This window comes from Lissotriton vulgaris, chromosome 7 (assembly GCF_964263255.1).
Source record: "Lissotriton vulgaris chromosome 7, aLisVul1.2, whole genome shotgun sequence".
In the NCBI taxonomy this organism is placed as follows: Eukaryota; Metazoa; Chordata; class Amphibia; order Caudata; family Salamandridae; genus Lissotriton; species Lissotriton vulgaris.
This window is the reverse complement of record NC_141695.1, coordinates 99,260,918-99,277,010: the sequence shown is the minus strand read 5'-3', so window position 1 is coordinate 99,277,010 and position 16,093 is coordinate 99,260,918. Positions and strand designations below refer to the sequence as shown.

The 16,093-nt window shown below is 41.4% G+C and overlaps 1 protein-coding gene across 1 annotated transcript in view; it reads right to left on the bottom strand.

The window, feature by feature from the left end:
- The window catches only part of LOC147700907 (killer cell lectin-like receptor subfamily B member 1B allele A), a 550,617-nt gene that overhangs the window by 469,141 nt on the left and 65,383 nt on the right, over positions 1–16,093 (bottom strand). Inside the window, exon 2 of the mRNA XM_086929269.1 lies at positions 4,404–4,502. Within this exon, the coding sequence (XP_086785395.1) occupies positions 4,404–4,502 (99 nt within the window). The remainder of the gene's footprint in view (positions 1–4,403; positions 4,503–16,093) is intronic.

The window sequence follows — 16,093 nt, the reverse complement described above, 5'->3', positions numbered from 1 at the left end:
ACCAGTGCGGCACCCAGGCGACATCACCTGGGTGCCGTCCAGAACTCTGCACGTTGTGCTGCCTTGGGACTATTCGCACAAAAGACAGCTTCTAACCATTGTTGCTTTTTGTGTTGAAAAATGTTTAAATGTTTTTAGTTTTTGTTCCGTTCGTTATAGTTAATAGTTAATAAAGTTTTATAATCTTACTTTGTTGGAGTGTTATCTATTTTTTTAAAAACGGGTGAATGGGGCCTTGAATCGGGTTATTGTCATGTGTGGGCTTTGGAAGTGTGCTGCTGCAGGATCGGACATTTCAAACTCAAATGCACGTTCTTTTTCTTACCTTTCCGAAGCATGGAGCGCAATAGCAGGCAGAGAAAGGGTGATGCACGTGTTGAACACTACCTGACCTGGCAAGTTGCTGGCAGTGCCCCCCCGCCCGCTCCTAAAAGAGGGCACACACACACCGCCGCCCCGAGTACTTCACAAATCTTTAAAAGACCATTCGCTTGTTCATGAGGCTTAAATGGTTTATCACCTCTTCTAGAACCCCTGCATCGACCCTCTGACGTTTCCTGGAAAAATTACCATGTAACACAATACCAAGCCCTGTCAGCTGAAACACCCAAGGAATCGTGGGGCATATTATCAAGGGGGTTTATCTCCGCTTTTTTGGCTTTAAAAGCCATGAAAGCGGAGATAAAATTATCTCCCTATTACCAAGCTGTCGCTAACACCAGTTAGTGACAGCTAAAAGGAGATAGCGGCCATCTTGGGCCCCGCTTTGCATGTCAGTGATACTTATCACTAATGACATGCAAAGTGGCGTACCAAGATGTTAGCGACTGGAAACAGTCCCTAACATCGCTATCTTCTATTACCAACTTTTGGAGATATTCGCGCTAAGCGCGAATATCTCCAAAATCTAACACCTGCCCTGAGCAGTTCTTAGCCATGTTATCCAATGGGAGGTGGATAACATGGCTAAGAGCATTTGCTCGATAATACATGAATATCGCTGACTTTTCTGCGATAATAGCAAGGTTTATCTGCGATAAAAATCGCCGATGTGCGGCGATAATTTTTGTCTCTAAACAAGTTAGAGACAAAAATTATCGCTAGTTGTTCGTAATATGCCCCCGGGTTTTTGCTTGCAGAAATCGGGAGGCGGGAGACTAGCACTGAAATCAGTAGTCACACGCCTGAATCAGGAGGGTTGGCATGTCTGAATTCTCTACAGCTGGGGCCATAAACTACATCCGCAGGGGTAGGTGATAGCCTGGGACCAGCCTGGCATCTAAAATGGCTGCCGTGCACGACAAAATTGTGGCATTGGAAAAAAGGCAAGATGGCGCAGCCGCTGGAAGAGATGTATCAACATATATCAGCCTCCTCAGCCACCCTCAGGAAACATAGGGGATTAGGATACGTCTCCCGCACCCCCTTATACCTAGTTATTTAATTAACGAAGCACAAAATGGCGAATTCCCGTTTCGCTACCAGTTTGCGGCCCAGTTCGCGGCCCGTGAAGCGCTTCTACCGTGAAAAATCATTTTTTTTTTCTTTTCCCCACGGGACCCTTTAATAACCCCAACAACATTCCTAGGGGGTCAAGAGGGGGATACCTTGCCCCCTTTCATTAAATTCCCCCTTAGTTTTTCACCTCTTCTTCTCTCTCGATCCTACCGAGAGACAAGATGGCGGCCGCTCCGGACTGTCACGCAGCAAAATAAAAAAAAGTTCACGCACAGCTGCTGGAAGAGATGTATCAACATATATCAGCCTCCTCAGCCACCCTCAGGAAACATAGGGGATTAGGATACGTCTCCCGCACCCCCTTATACCTAGTAATTTAATTAACGAAGCACAAAATGGCGAATTCCCGTTTCGCTACCAGTTTGCGGCCCAGTTCGCGGCCCGTGAAGCGCTTCTACCGTGAAAAATCATTTTTTTTCCCTTTTCCCCACGGGACCCTTTAATAACCCCAACTACATTCCTAGGGGGTCAAGAGGGGGATACCTTGCCCCCTTTCATTAAATTCCCCTTTCGTTTTTCACCTCTTCTTCTCTCTCGATCCTACCGAGAGACAAGATGGCGGCCGCTCCGGACTGTTTAGAATGTTGACAGACACCGGAGAGCCAATCAGCTTTCTGCGCGCAAAGTTCCGAAACGCGAAAAGTAAGCGGACCGGATCGCTGCCCGGAGCGCTGTTACAGATATATATCTTGATTTAAACGTTAATTTCTCAAAATCCACTGAAGCACATATATTGAGACCTAGCAAAGGCACATCGGGCTACCAGTCCCTACAATTTTGCCAAGTTTCGTGCAAATCCATTCAGCCGTTCGAGCTAAAAGTGAGGCCAACCGCCCTATGGAAAACTCAATGTAAAAAACGCGTTTTGGGACCCCCCTTTTTTCTCAGCCCCCCCTTGACGAAACACCACCAAATTTTCAGGGGCTGCTCAGAAACAAATGTGCCATTTTCCTGAAAATTTCAGCCGATTCCGTCCACAAACGCCAAAGTTATTAGACATAGAATTTTCAGAAATCCCATAGAGAAAAAATCCTAACTATATATACCTACTGGCGATAGCCAGTAGGTAATGTATATATATATATATATATATATATATATATATATATATATATATATATATATATATATATATATATATATATATATATATATATATATATATATATATATATATATGTGCTGTGGTGCTGGGCTGAACTTTAAATAAATCAATTTGCACCACGTTTGGGTCTCGCTGGTTCCTGATTGACGGTGTGGCTGACTGCGCTGCGCTGCGTTGTACTGGGAACTGGACTTACCTCATATATATATATATATATATATATATATATATATATATATATATATATATATATATATATATATATATATATATATATATATATATATATGTGTGTGTATATTAGGCACTGACCTCAGAAATACTTACATTTTCATGGTAAAAGCATGTGTGGTAAAGGCATATTTGTTGTAAATACATGCGTGGGAACGGCATGCGTGGTAAAAACACATGCATAGTAAAGTCTGTGTGTAAAGGGATTCTTTGTTCCAACCACATAGTAAATGCTGTTTCCAAGATGTATCCGCCTGCTCTCCATCGTGATGGGCCTGATCTTGTGTCTTTGTCTCAATCCGGCGCAACCAGATAATCACAGTTGGCGTTTTGTGCTTCTAGCCACTATTTTTACCTACAGATCTAAAATTGCACTTCTCCTGTTCTACTGATTCAATGTTTGTTATTTTCATCTCAAATTAATGTATTACGGTTTACTCTATTTTCCTGAACTAGTGTGGACTTCTTCTTGTGTTGTGTTCTGACTTTGTTACTGTTTGAAGTGCTGCATACATACTTTACAGATTGCCTCTAAGTTAAGCCTGAGGGCTTTGTACCAATATACCAGAGGGTTAAGCACAGGTTTATTTGGGGTTTGTTTGTGTTTCACCCTGACAGAGATTGTGCTTACTGCTTGAGTCTGGTTTTACTCCTCTCAATTAGTAACCCAATTTCCTGCATTGGTGTTCAGTTTTAAGTTTGGAATTGTGTTTGTGCAGTGTTATTCAGTGCTTTTGTTTTACACAAAAATCACAGATAGAGAATTTGAGACCATTTCGAGTTTTTTAATTCTCCTTTATTGGCTCGATTTGCTTTTTCCAAATCCACTTTCATTCTACCTGACTGTTTGTGACCATACCTACAAAGATGCAATTTGAGCTCATCAAGCTGGAGTGCTACACTCCTGTTAGCTCAAGCAGTTCTGTAAAGAAAGGGATCTGCCAACCAAGAAAGGCACAAAGAAATTGGAGCTACAGAAAGCTCTGATGGCCTTGGCAGAGGTTCACCAGAGGATGACAGCAACAGAGAAGGGGAATGAGGAGGCAATGTGGGGAAGCAAGGTATGGATGCACGCCCTAAAATGCAGCACACAGGACAGAGGGATGACTTGTCTCCTGAATTTGAATGCCCTGCAAAACAGTGAGTTTGTCTCCTCTGGGCTTGTCCCCAGAGGAGCTGGCAGACAGGAGGGCAAATAGGGAGCCTAAAGCTGCAAGTGACCAAGCTTAAGATGGAGGAGAAGAAACTGGCTATGAGGGCAGAGGAGTCAAAAACATTGAATGGTGCGAGGGGTGTGTTGTATATGTGTGCTTGTGTGTTCATGCCTGTGTGTGTGTGTTTTGGGTCTCTGGGATGGATTGATAATACATTGATGGTGACAGAGAGAAGGCTACTTGGTATTAAAGCTTATTATACTATATATTTACCTCAATTTCTTAATAAGTGAAATTGGATTATTCAATATTCTTGGGGATATTTCTGCTAATATTTGTTTTTCCAGCAACACAAATCTACTTGATTATATATTTCTGTGAAATGATTCACTTACTCCAAATGCCGGATCCCACCACAGCCAGGACTAGTAGGACACTGAGAGAGACAATTATCCACAGAGCAGGTCTCTGGAACCGAGGAGCTTGTGGGTCAGCTGTGAAATTAAATGAGGAAATATTCCATTAATCATCCACAATTCTGCACAATTTCAATCATTTTGGTTATGTTTTCAGACAATGAAGATCTGGAGAAATCCATCAACAGTCAAAGATGTTGGGTCACTCATCACTTTGACGCACTTCTATTACTACTTACACACATACTTACTGGAGGTCACAAAGGCCATATTCTGCACTATTGTCAAATGTCTCAAAATTATTTGATGGTCTTAAATGAATAAAAAATATATTCTGAACAATTTCCTTCCAGACACCCAGCTTTCTTGTTCAGTGTCATGTTGTTTAAGGAGCTGCATATGGAAATCTGTCTGCTGCAGGATCTGTGTATTGTACATTCCATTGTTCCTGTTTTCAATCTAAACTACTACACTTTTTTTTAATAAGCCCATAAAAAAATAAAAACATATTGTCAGTTAATATGTACCAAATGGTCCAGCTAAACTTTACTTTTTGTGCCCAGTTTTGACAACTGAGACCATACCTAAGTCAAGCTATCCTGACTGATGAGGGGTGATACCCCAAAACTGGTCCTAGGATGTTTGTTTCTGGTCCAGGGATGATCTGGCCTGCCAGTTTGGGCAGGACTGTTCCCACGAAGAACAGGGTCAAAACTGATTTGCATGTGACTGGGTCCAAACTGAAGTGGCATAGTGAGCAAAAGAATGATGGATCAATCCCAGGTCTCTTCACTGGGGGTGAGTGGTTGAAAAATTTCAGCACTCTGTCCTTCATCTTGTTGTGTTTGTTATATTCACCCTATGTGGCCAAGGGTATGCCCAGACATGGGTCCCATGCTCTCCATACCACTGGGGACATGTTAGCCTGGCTAAAGAGGGGTGAAACCCCGAAAGCGGTCCCAGGATGCTTCTTTCTGGTCCAGGGATGGCCTGGCCCGGCAGTAAGGGCTGGACTGTTCCCATGGGGGGCAGTGTCAAGACTGATTTACACATGGCTGAGTTTTTTTATTTTTTATTTCTTTTTATTAAACAATATAATCAACAAAGAAATGCATCAGGTGACATACTTATAGGTCTTCAATCGTTCTCGATGACATTCCATACAGCTCAATACATTCACAGTTATATTAAATAATGGATCATGGGGACTCGTGGTCGCCCGTTTCTTCCTGACTGATCGGCAGGGCACAAATGTTGCCCCTGTAGTGATTCCATGCCTCCCAAACCTTACCCCACTTCCCGGGGCGTCCCCTGGTAGAATACACCAACCTCTCCCTGAACATACCCCAGTCCAAGTCCTCCTTCCCGTTCACAATTCTGGGCGGCAGGCTGGACCCCCACAGTTGGGCTATGTTACGCTTCGCTACCATGAATGCCAATGTTGCCCATTGCGTTTTGTGCTTGTTTAGGTCCTTGGGTTCCCAAACATTCAGGACACATCTGCGGGCACATGGCTGAGATTAAACTGGAATGGCATGGGGAGCAAAGAAAGGATGGATTAAGGCTCAGATCTCTGAACTGAGGTGAATGTTTTACAATATTCTACATGCTGTTCATCGATTGTTCTTTGTGCACACATTTCTAGAGCACATCTCAACAATGTGGGTGTTCTTAAGCCCTTTGCAGATGCTTTTTACGTTTCTGGCATAATGGTTGGTAGGAGTCAAGGTAGTATGTGGGCATTGCAGTTGGATGTTTTTGTAAAGTTTAGAGGTAAATTATGGAAGAACTTCGATTAGTTTGGAAGAGACTAGTGCACTGTTAAGTAATGGAATATATTGGACATTGGATGGCTATGGATGTGTGTAGAGCATTATAGGTATCCAAGTGTGTGGGGCCTGCGGAGCACTTTACTTGTCAATATTTCAAGCATTACTGCACAAACTAACAGGGAATACTGATCACTCTGTGAGTCCCAGTTCTACCAGTGATTCGCCAAGATGCATGATCGGCAAGCAATGCAAGAGCCCAAACCTAAGTGAGAGATTGGTGGGGGAGTAGCAAATCCTTAGGATCTTATTTAGAGATCATTGGATGAGATAAGGTATCAGGAGAATCTCATCCAGCAAGAGGGTCCCATGTGGGGATTGTCTGATAACTGAGAGGGCGGTTTATGTAAGCGCTCCTTGTGACTGACTGAACACCAAAGAAGTGTACATAATTGGGATAATTTCCTCGCAATTGCACAAATAGGTTATATATTGCAAAGGAAAGAGGGGACATTATGGCTCCTAATGGCACATAGGTTAGAAGATCAGTGTGGCTCCTTGAGCAGTTAAAAAATATAACTACTCTGAGTTCTGCAGTGTTAGTGAGGTTCATCCATACACCCCTGCTTTAGTTCAACTTTTGAAGGACATTCGTATTGGAGATCCCACTGACAGGACTGGTAAAAAAGGAAGATGGTGGATTGACTCCACCACTGAAGAGCAGGAACCTTGTGCTGCTCCTACTGCAACATGATGCATCACCGTTAAAACTTTCCCCGTAGCAGTCTGAATCAAAGAACAAAGAAAGACTCTGCTGTAGATAAAACTTCCTTGACTTCATGTTTGAGTTACGGGCACGAACTCCACAACACGCCTTGCAGCTGGTCAGGATTGCGAGGTGACTCATCGGGCCAAGCCACTCTGCCTTCTATTGGGCAAGCCAAACCTCTACTACAACCAGCGATATGGCTCCGCAAAGAGGCAGCACATTAAAAGGAGCCAGAGGCACTCACGTCCCTGTCTCAGCGGACTTAGAGACTGTAACAAAGAAGAATTTGGCAGCCCGGGGGGAGTCAAGCGGGCTTCAATTGGTTATAGCAGCGGCAAAAGTAAGTGGTTCCCGGGCCAGTAAGCCGATGTTATAGCTGCTGCAGTCTGGAAAAGCTGCTGACATCTTGAAGACGTGTGGTATGATGGATGGCGCAACGGACTCCTCACTAGAAGCTGCAATGGTCGACACTTTGCTGAACACAGTCCACCCAGAACATGAAGAGGCGGCTGCCACTAACAAGACTGGATGCTACAGCTCTTCAGAATCTGCAGATGCGGAGAGCATGACGCAACAGGATGTAAGTATAGCCGAAGCTGATCCACTTCAAGGTAACAGAATGTCTCAGAGCTTGCAAACTACGATATGTGTCATGCCTGAAAGTAGTGACAACAATGTTGCTAGCTTAGCTATGCTGCCTCTGCCGCATGTGGTATCACTGCAACAGTGCAAACATGATGTGGGGCATCAAGTGGCACAGGAGACAGGGGCCTGTCAAAGCACAAAAATAATAACTCTGGGGACGTTACTTTTGAAGGTGCGCCTTACCCACTCTATATTCATGAGTCTGAAACTCTAGGGGAAGACCTCTACCAGAGATTGTGCCACTGAAAATTCAAGGGATCTGCTTGTAGAGCAGGATATCGAACGAATCCATAACTTTTCATAGGAGTCTGCAACACCACACCAGCCTACTGGTACACATGGAATCCTCCCAGATGCTCTACAAATTTCAGAGGTTGTCCTAATTGAATCCCCTTCCCAGGAGAAGAAGAAACAAAGTAAAACTAAAACCACAAAGAACATGAAAAGGCTTACTGAGCACTCAGAGACTCAATGCTTAGGTCGGACTTCGCACATTCAATATAAGGCTAGGGTCAACGGGAGTACACCGCGCAAATGGGTTACTTCTAAGTGAAACGTAAAGGCCTTAATATCAAGACTGCCCAACAATGACCCCACGAGCGGGTCTAGCGTACATATTCACGTTTAGGTGCCCCTTCCATCCTCGGCCGAGAAAAGCATTAACAATGCAGAGTCACTGGAAATGTCCGACAGTTTAAGGCCTAGACTTGAAGCATTGGATAAAGGGCAATCTTCTGGTTTCTTCCTCTCTGTGAATGTTGAAACTAATACTTCACCCCTCCCTAGAGTAATGGATTCTTGCTGTACAAATGAACCTTCACTGTTTATAATTCTTCAGGCTCTTAATGATAAAAGGGCAGAGGCACAGGTGCACTACATGGAAGCCAGAGCAGACAGTCTCCTAATACAGCAAGCAGTGGCCAAAGTGACTCGTAAAGTGGCTACACTGTCGTGTGACGTTGCGGATTTGCATCAGCAGGTGGCAGATATGGAGGAATCCACCATGATAACGGCCAGAACAGTCAGGAAGCAAGATGGCCAACTTATCTTCCTGAAGGAGAAAGTCAAGGACTTAGATAATTGGCAATGTAGGAACTACGTACGACTATTTGGGATACCGGAAAGGAGAGAGGGATTGACCCACGAGCATTTATTGTGCAACTATTCCAGAAGGCATATCCTGATCTAGCGGACTGGGATTGGGACTACCAGATCCAGCGGGCACACAGACTTCCAATTTTCATAACCATAAAGTCAGGTCAAAGTGGCAGCATCCCCGTCCATTACTTATTTTTATTGTTAATTTCTTGCTGCCACAGGCCAGCTTCTCCACAGCCTGCCTGTGGCTCCCATTGTGGTCGAATCTTTTACTCTCTTTCTGATCAGACCTCTGCAAAGTCTCAATGGATAGACGCTGGAAGATCGTCCAGCTGATTGACCCTCTGAAGGTGGCAGGGGCACAGGTGTTCCTGCAGGAACCAGCACGCTGAAAGGTCAACAGAGAGAGCAGCTCTTAGATTTTTCATACTGACACTGAGGCTCAGCAGGCTGTTAGCCAATGGCGACATCTGGCAACTAACTAGCTGATAACGGGGACCATCTAATCTATTAATTGTATCATCATTGTTATCCTGCTCTTGCTGTTACGTCACTGACACTTTTTTTCTAATAGAAAAATAGGTCAGGTCCTAAGTGAAAGACATCTGATCTGGACAAAATATGTAATATTGCATTCTTCTCTTTGTCTTTTTAATATTTCTCTTAACCTCTCTCTTTGTAAATTTCTTGGCTGGGGGTGCGGCTAATGTAGGGTGCGGCCTGTGGTTCGGTGCTTTCTGTCTGCTGTCACTCAATCGACAGCTCAGCGGGGATGATTCCTTTTTCAGGAAACAGGGGGCAAGGTTTAGGGCTGGGGATGGTTCTTTGCTCAACACAGAAAGCAAGTATTCAGACATTTCTCACCTGCTTTCATGGGTATTCTTTGCATGAGGGGTGAGGGGGTCTCAATTAGAAGAGGGGGTGCCCCAGGAGGAATGGGGTAGTCAAGGGTATTAATTGCTGGGAGAAACGTGATGAGTGAGGGAACTGGAATATGAGGCCAAGTTTGTTCGGAAGATTACCTCTATTTGGATTTCTAGATAGATTCAATAGAGGGAGAAGGGAATAGGCAGAATACTCCTAGAGGTAATATAATTACTTCACAATGGGAGTAATTAGATCTATGTGCTTGAACGTCTTCAGCTTAAATGCAGGTAGTAAGCACCAGCTAGTTTGGGAAGAGTTAAAAATGTACAAACCTCATTTAGTATTTATTACTGAGACTCATTTGACATATAGAGATACTGATCTGTTTTAAAGCAATCGTTTGTACATCCCAGACTGTGTCCGTCACAGAGGTTGCTGTCCTGATGGACAAGGCATTTGAAATATACTCTTCTTAAAATTTCTTTTGACCAGCCGGGAAGATGGGCAATGGTGCAGGTTTTAATCAATAGCACAAAGTATGTGTGGTGTTCTATTTAGGGAACTAACTTAAATGAACCTGAAGTCTTTGATACAGTAACATAAGAACTACTGGAGTGGCAAGGGAAGCTATTAGTTATGGGCAAGTTTATCTGCATTATGGACTATGCCATAGACTCTACTAATCAGCGAGCCTCATTAAGGATGGTGAAAGTGAGTCCCTTCATGTTAGAGATGGCTCGTCTGCACTGTCTCAGTGATGCATGGCGGACACTATTTCCTACTAAGCCAGGATATACATATTATAGCGCCCCATATAAGCAGTATTCTAAAATTGATGTGGTTTTTGCTACCAAAAGACACTGGCATCGGCAGACATTTTGTTCTCATTTTAGTCAAATGTGGCAAGTAAGCAATGATGGTCATTCTCGAACCCTCAATACTTACTTGTGGATATGGAATATGTCTTATTAACTAAAAAATATATAATAGAGTTCTTGCAGGAGAATGTCTGTACAGCTTCCCCCCTCATAGTCTTGGATGCAATGAAGGCTTTTATGAGGGGTATCATATGAACAGCTTGTCAGGTGATTCTACAGTTAGAATTTCTCCATGCTGAAGTGATTAGACAAGGGGGCTACGAGCAAACACAAACATATCTTCCTCTGATATAGAAATATTCTACCTTAAGTAGGATATTAAAAGAAAAGAATGCAGCCAGATACAACAGATACCGCTCTCTTCAGTATGAATGTGGAGAACAGGTGGGGAGAATCTTAGCACATCAGCTTACTGATAAAAAGCTAATAGTCAGATAAAGGTCATTAAAGGCAAGAACGGATCACTCCACACACATACCCAGTAAAAAGTCAAATAGTTTTGCTCAGTGTTTCCAAAAACTGTAAGGCCAAACTGATATTTTTGATGGAGAACGGTATGCTGAGTGTATAAGGAGGTGTGATCTTCCAAGGCTTAACGATTAACAGACAAATGTTCTCCACCAGGAGATTTAGCTTGGGGGGATTCAGGGAGCACTAGCAGCCTTGCATATTAGCAAGGCAGCAGGAGACAGGCGATACCAGTCAAATTCTATGAAGTCTTGACAGACTGCATTGTCTTGTTAATGAGCAAAGTTATACAGCATATAGGTGATGGTGAGGAATTGCCTGACTCATGGGACATGACAAATATATATATTTTTTTAAAGTAACAAACCATCAGAAGAGCATGGGTCTTTCCGCCCCATATCTCTTTCTTATGCGTTTCAAGTTGTGATTATAGTAATTACACTCTTCTGTTGTTGAAAATACTGACCGGGGAATAAGAGTGTAGTGTCTACATTTTTCCCTCCCTCTCCTTTTGATTATTGATATAAAAAAAATGCAACATACATATTACATTTATATATATATATATATATATATATATATAATTTCATTTAGGGTGACCGGCACCCGCTCAGGATCGCAACCAAGTGAGCGCCAGGAGCAACCGGACTCTTGTGGACGGAATATATATATATATATATATATATATATATATATATATATATATATATATATATATATATATATATATATATATATATATATATATATATATATATATATATATATATATATATTTACATATATATATATTCACAGAAAAAACCATAGGTTATAGACCATATATAGTTAGGAATTTGCATTTACAAAACCTTGAAAATTCACTGAAAAAACCATAGGTTATAGACCATATATAGTTAGGGATTAGCATTTAAAAAACCTTATTTTATTTGCATAAAACCATTGAAATTCCATATATAGTTAGTTGCACTAACTATATATCGCGGACCCGCAATCCACTGCTAATGATGTCACATATTACATCATTCATGACATGGTCAGTGACATCACTGATGACATCACTGATGACATCTCAAATGACATCACTGATGACATCACTGATGACATCACTGATGACAACACCCAGTGACTGTATGTTTCTGTAAAGTTAAAATATGTCTTACATATTGAAGAATGAGTGGATGTATAAGTGTCTGGATGAAGGATTTAGTAGGTGCATGACTGACTGTATGAGAGAATGATTAAATGTGTCTCACTGAGTGTATGGGTTAGTGATTAAAGTGTCTTAATTTGGCAATCATTATTTATGTTGTTCTGTAAACTGCTGCATGTTTAAATCAGTAGCTATATCAGTAACTATATGGGTTATTGAATGGTTGCCCAAGTATTTGTATGGGAGACTGAGTATGTGTGTGGGTGGCTGGGAGGTGTATAACTCTGTGCATAGATGTGTGAGCAGTTGATTCCCTAGGTGTATGGGTTCAAAAGTGCATGTAGAAACAGCTGTATGGACAGTTGACTGTGTGCATGAGTATATTGGTGAGTAAATGGATATCTCAGTGCTACATGTCAAAGTAAGTACATATGTAAAACACACTCCATGTGAGAGTTGACATATATAAATAACTGAACATAAGAGCCAGTGAATGTGTGAGTGGCTGTATGAATCATTGTGAACTTGTATCAAGGATTGTATAAGAGAGTAAATATGTGTTACTATATGTTTGAATAAGTAAGGTGTGTATAACTGTATAGTTGAGGAAATGGAGATGTGATTGATTCTTTGCATGACTGACTAGGTGTGTGAGTAACTCCATGGATGTGTGACAGTCTGTGAGTGCCTGTTTACACTGAGTGTATCTCAGGTTATATTAGAGTCTGAAGATGTATTATCACATAAATGATATCATCAGTGATGTAATCAGTAATGTCAAATGAGATGTCAGTGATGTCATCAGTGATGCCATTTGAGATGTCATCAGTGATGTCATCAGTGATGTCATTTGAGATGTCATCAGTGATGTCATCAGTGATGTCACTGACCATGTCATGAATGATGTAATATGTGACATCATTAGCAGTGGATTGCGGGTCCGCGATATATAGTTAGTGCAACTAACTATATATGGAATTTCAATGGTTTTGTGCAAATAAAATAAGGTTTTTTAAATGCTAATCCCTAACTATATATGGTCTATAACCTATGGTTTTTTCAGTGAATTTTCAAGGTTTTGTAAATGCAAATTCCTAACTATATATGGTCTATAACCTATGGTTTTTTCTGTGAATTTCATTGGTTTTTTAAAAGCTAATATCTATAGCTGTAAAATATATTCTTTATTAAGTGACGTATCACGTAGCCCGTGAGACGCCTCATGATGCATCGCATAACCGTGACGTATCGTCTCTGCAGCGCAAACCAAACCCAAAACGTAAGCGCGCCAGAACACGCTTAAAGATATATATATATTTTTTTAACCTTAATTAGACAAAATCCACACGTGCACATATCACAAACGTTCAAAAAACACAATATGTCGGACTCCCGTTACGCTGCCGGTTAGCTGCCCGGTTAACGTACCAGGAAGCACCTTTACAGCGAAAAATCACAATTTTTTTTTTCTTTTGCCCCGCAGGGAACTTTAATAGCCCCCTCATCAATCCTAGGGGTTCAGGAGAGGTCTGCCTTACCCCTTTCATTCATTTACACCTTTTTTTTTCCACCTCTTGTCTCTCGATCCTACCGAGAGACAAGATGGCGGTCGCTCCGGACTGTTTACAATGTTGACAGCCAATCAGCTACTCCTCAGACTCCCGTTACACTGCCGGTTAGCTTCCCGGTTAGCTGTCCGGTTAGCTGCCCGGTTCGCGTACCAAGACGCGTCTCTACGGCGAAAAAATCGATTTTTTTTTTTTTTTTTAGGCCCCGCGTGGCTTTATAATATCCCCCTCATCAATCCTATGGGGTCAGAAGGGGTCTACCTTGCCCCCTTTCCTTCATTTCCCCCTTTGTTTTGGCCTCCTCTTGTCTCTCGATCCTACCGAGAGACAAGATGGCGGCCGCTCCGGACTGTTTAGAATGTTGACAGACACCGGAGAGCCAATCAGCTTCGCTTCGCAAAGTTCCGATACGCGAAAAGTTCGCTAACCGGATCGCTGCCCGGAGCGCTGTTACAGATATATATCTTGATTTAAACGTTAATTTCTCAAAATCCACTGAAGCACATATATTGAGACCTAGCAAAGGCACATCGGGCTAACAGTCCCTACAATTTTGCCAAGTTTCGTGGAAATCCATTCAGCCGTTCGGGCTAAAAGTGAGTCCAACCGCCCTATGGAAATTAACATGGGAAAAACGCGTTTTGGGACCCCCCTTTTTTCTCTGCCCCCCCTTGACGAACCCCCCCCAAATTTCCAGGAGCTGCTCAGAAACAAAATGTGCCATTTTCCTGAAAATTTCAGCCGATTCCGTCCACAAACGCCAAAGTTATTAGACATAGGGAAAAAATCCTAACTATATATACCTACTGGCGACCGCCAGTAGGTAATATATATATATATATCTATCTATCTATATATATATATATATATATATATATATATATATATATATATATATATATATATTTCGTCCACAAGAGTCCGGTTGCTCCTGGAGCTCACTTGGCTGCGATCCTGAGCGGGGTGCCGGTCACCCTAAATGAAATTAATTCATTGTTGGTGAAAATACTGACCGGGGAATAAGAGTGTAGTGTCTACATTTTTCCCTCCCTCTCCTTTTGATTATTGATATAAAAAAAATGCAACATACATATTACATTTATATGACAGTTCTTCGAATTGCACCTTCCTTTCACTTATTTGATCACTCACACATATCAATCAAATTCTTTTTTGTTTGTTATCTGATGTAAATTTAGTTTAATGGCAACCATTCATTGGCAGTGGCAAGGGCACTCAGCCCTAGAAACTAAACAACTTTGCACTTAGGAATGTTACAAACCATCGAAAACTCCCCTGTAAATTGGAATATGCTTATCCACAATAGGTGCAAAATGTGAACACTGCCAGGCTGCCAAAATGTGCTAATTTTGGGACTTTAATAATAACTAAGGCACTTAGCCACAATTGCGATTCATAAGCTTTATATTCATGCTTTATTTGTATTAACACTGAACCCAGTGTAAATGTCATTATTATAAATGGTGGTGTAAATGTCATTATTATAAATGGTGTTGGTTGGAGCTTTTCTACAACCAACTACATGTCCCACAATGCACTAAGTAACTACAATCACTTAAATACTGAAAGTGAAGTAGGACAATTGTTTATGCCGCCGTGAAAAGGAACCAGTGGGTTCGAAATGCATAGGCTTGTACTTTTTGCACTGAATAAATCAAAATCTTCATAACTAACGGATTGCTGGAATATTTGAATTGTGAGAATATATATATATATATATATATATATATATATATGTATGTATATATATATATATATATATATATATATATATATATATATATATATATATATATATATATATATATATATATATATATATATATATATATATATATATATATATATATATATATATATATATATATATATATATTTCGTCCACAAGAGTCCGGTTGCTCCTGGCGCTCACTTGGTTGCGATCCTGAGCGGGTGCCGGTCACCCTAAATGAAATTCACTCGGAATTTCCCTCTCCAAAAAGGAAATAACGCAGGATACCTCTGGATGCTTAATCAAGATGTTTTATTTCGGCAAAAGTGGCAACTGCCTACCGACGTGTTTCGCAAGTTACGGCTTGTTCACGGTCACCGTGAACAAGCCGGTGACCCGGATACTCATCCATATAGTTACTCACATACAAATTCACACATGCAAATAAACTATCAAAAAACCATTTACTTGATTATACTGCTAAATACACACCGCTACACATACTTCTACAGAAACAGAAACATATTTACTCTCTTAAACAATCAATTATAAAAACACATACTCACTAACCCACCCATACACACAATCATCCACCCATACAGTCTTGCACACATGCTGTCTTCAAAGTACATACAAATAGTGAGTCACTCATTCATGCATCTGTGCTCTAAGTAATATCCCCCACCGAACCATACAGACACTGATACTCAAAAAAACAACTA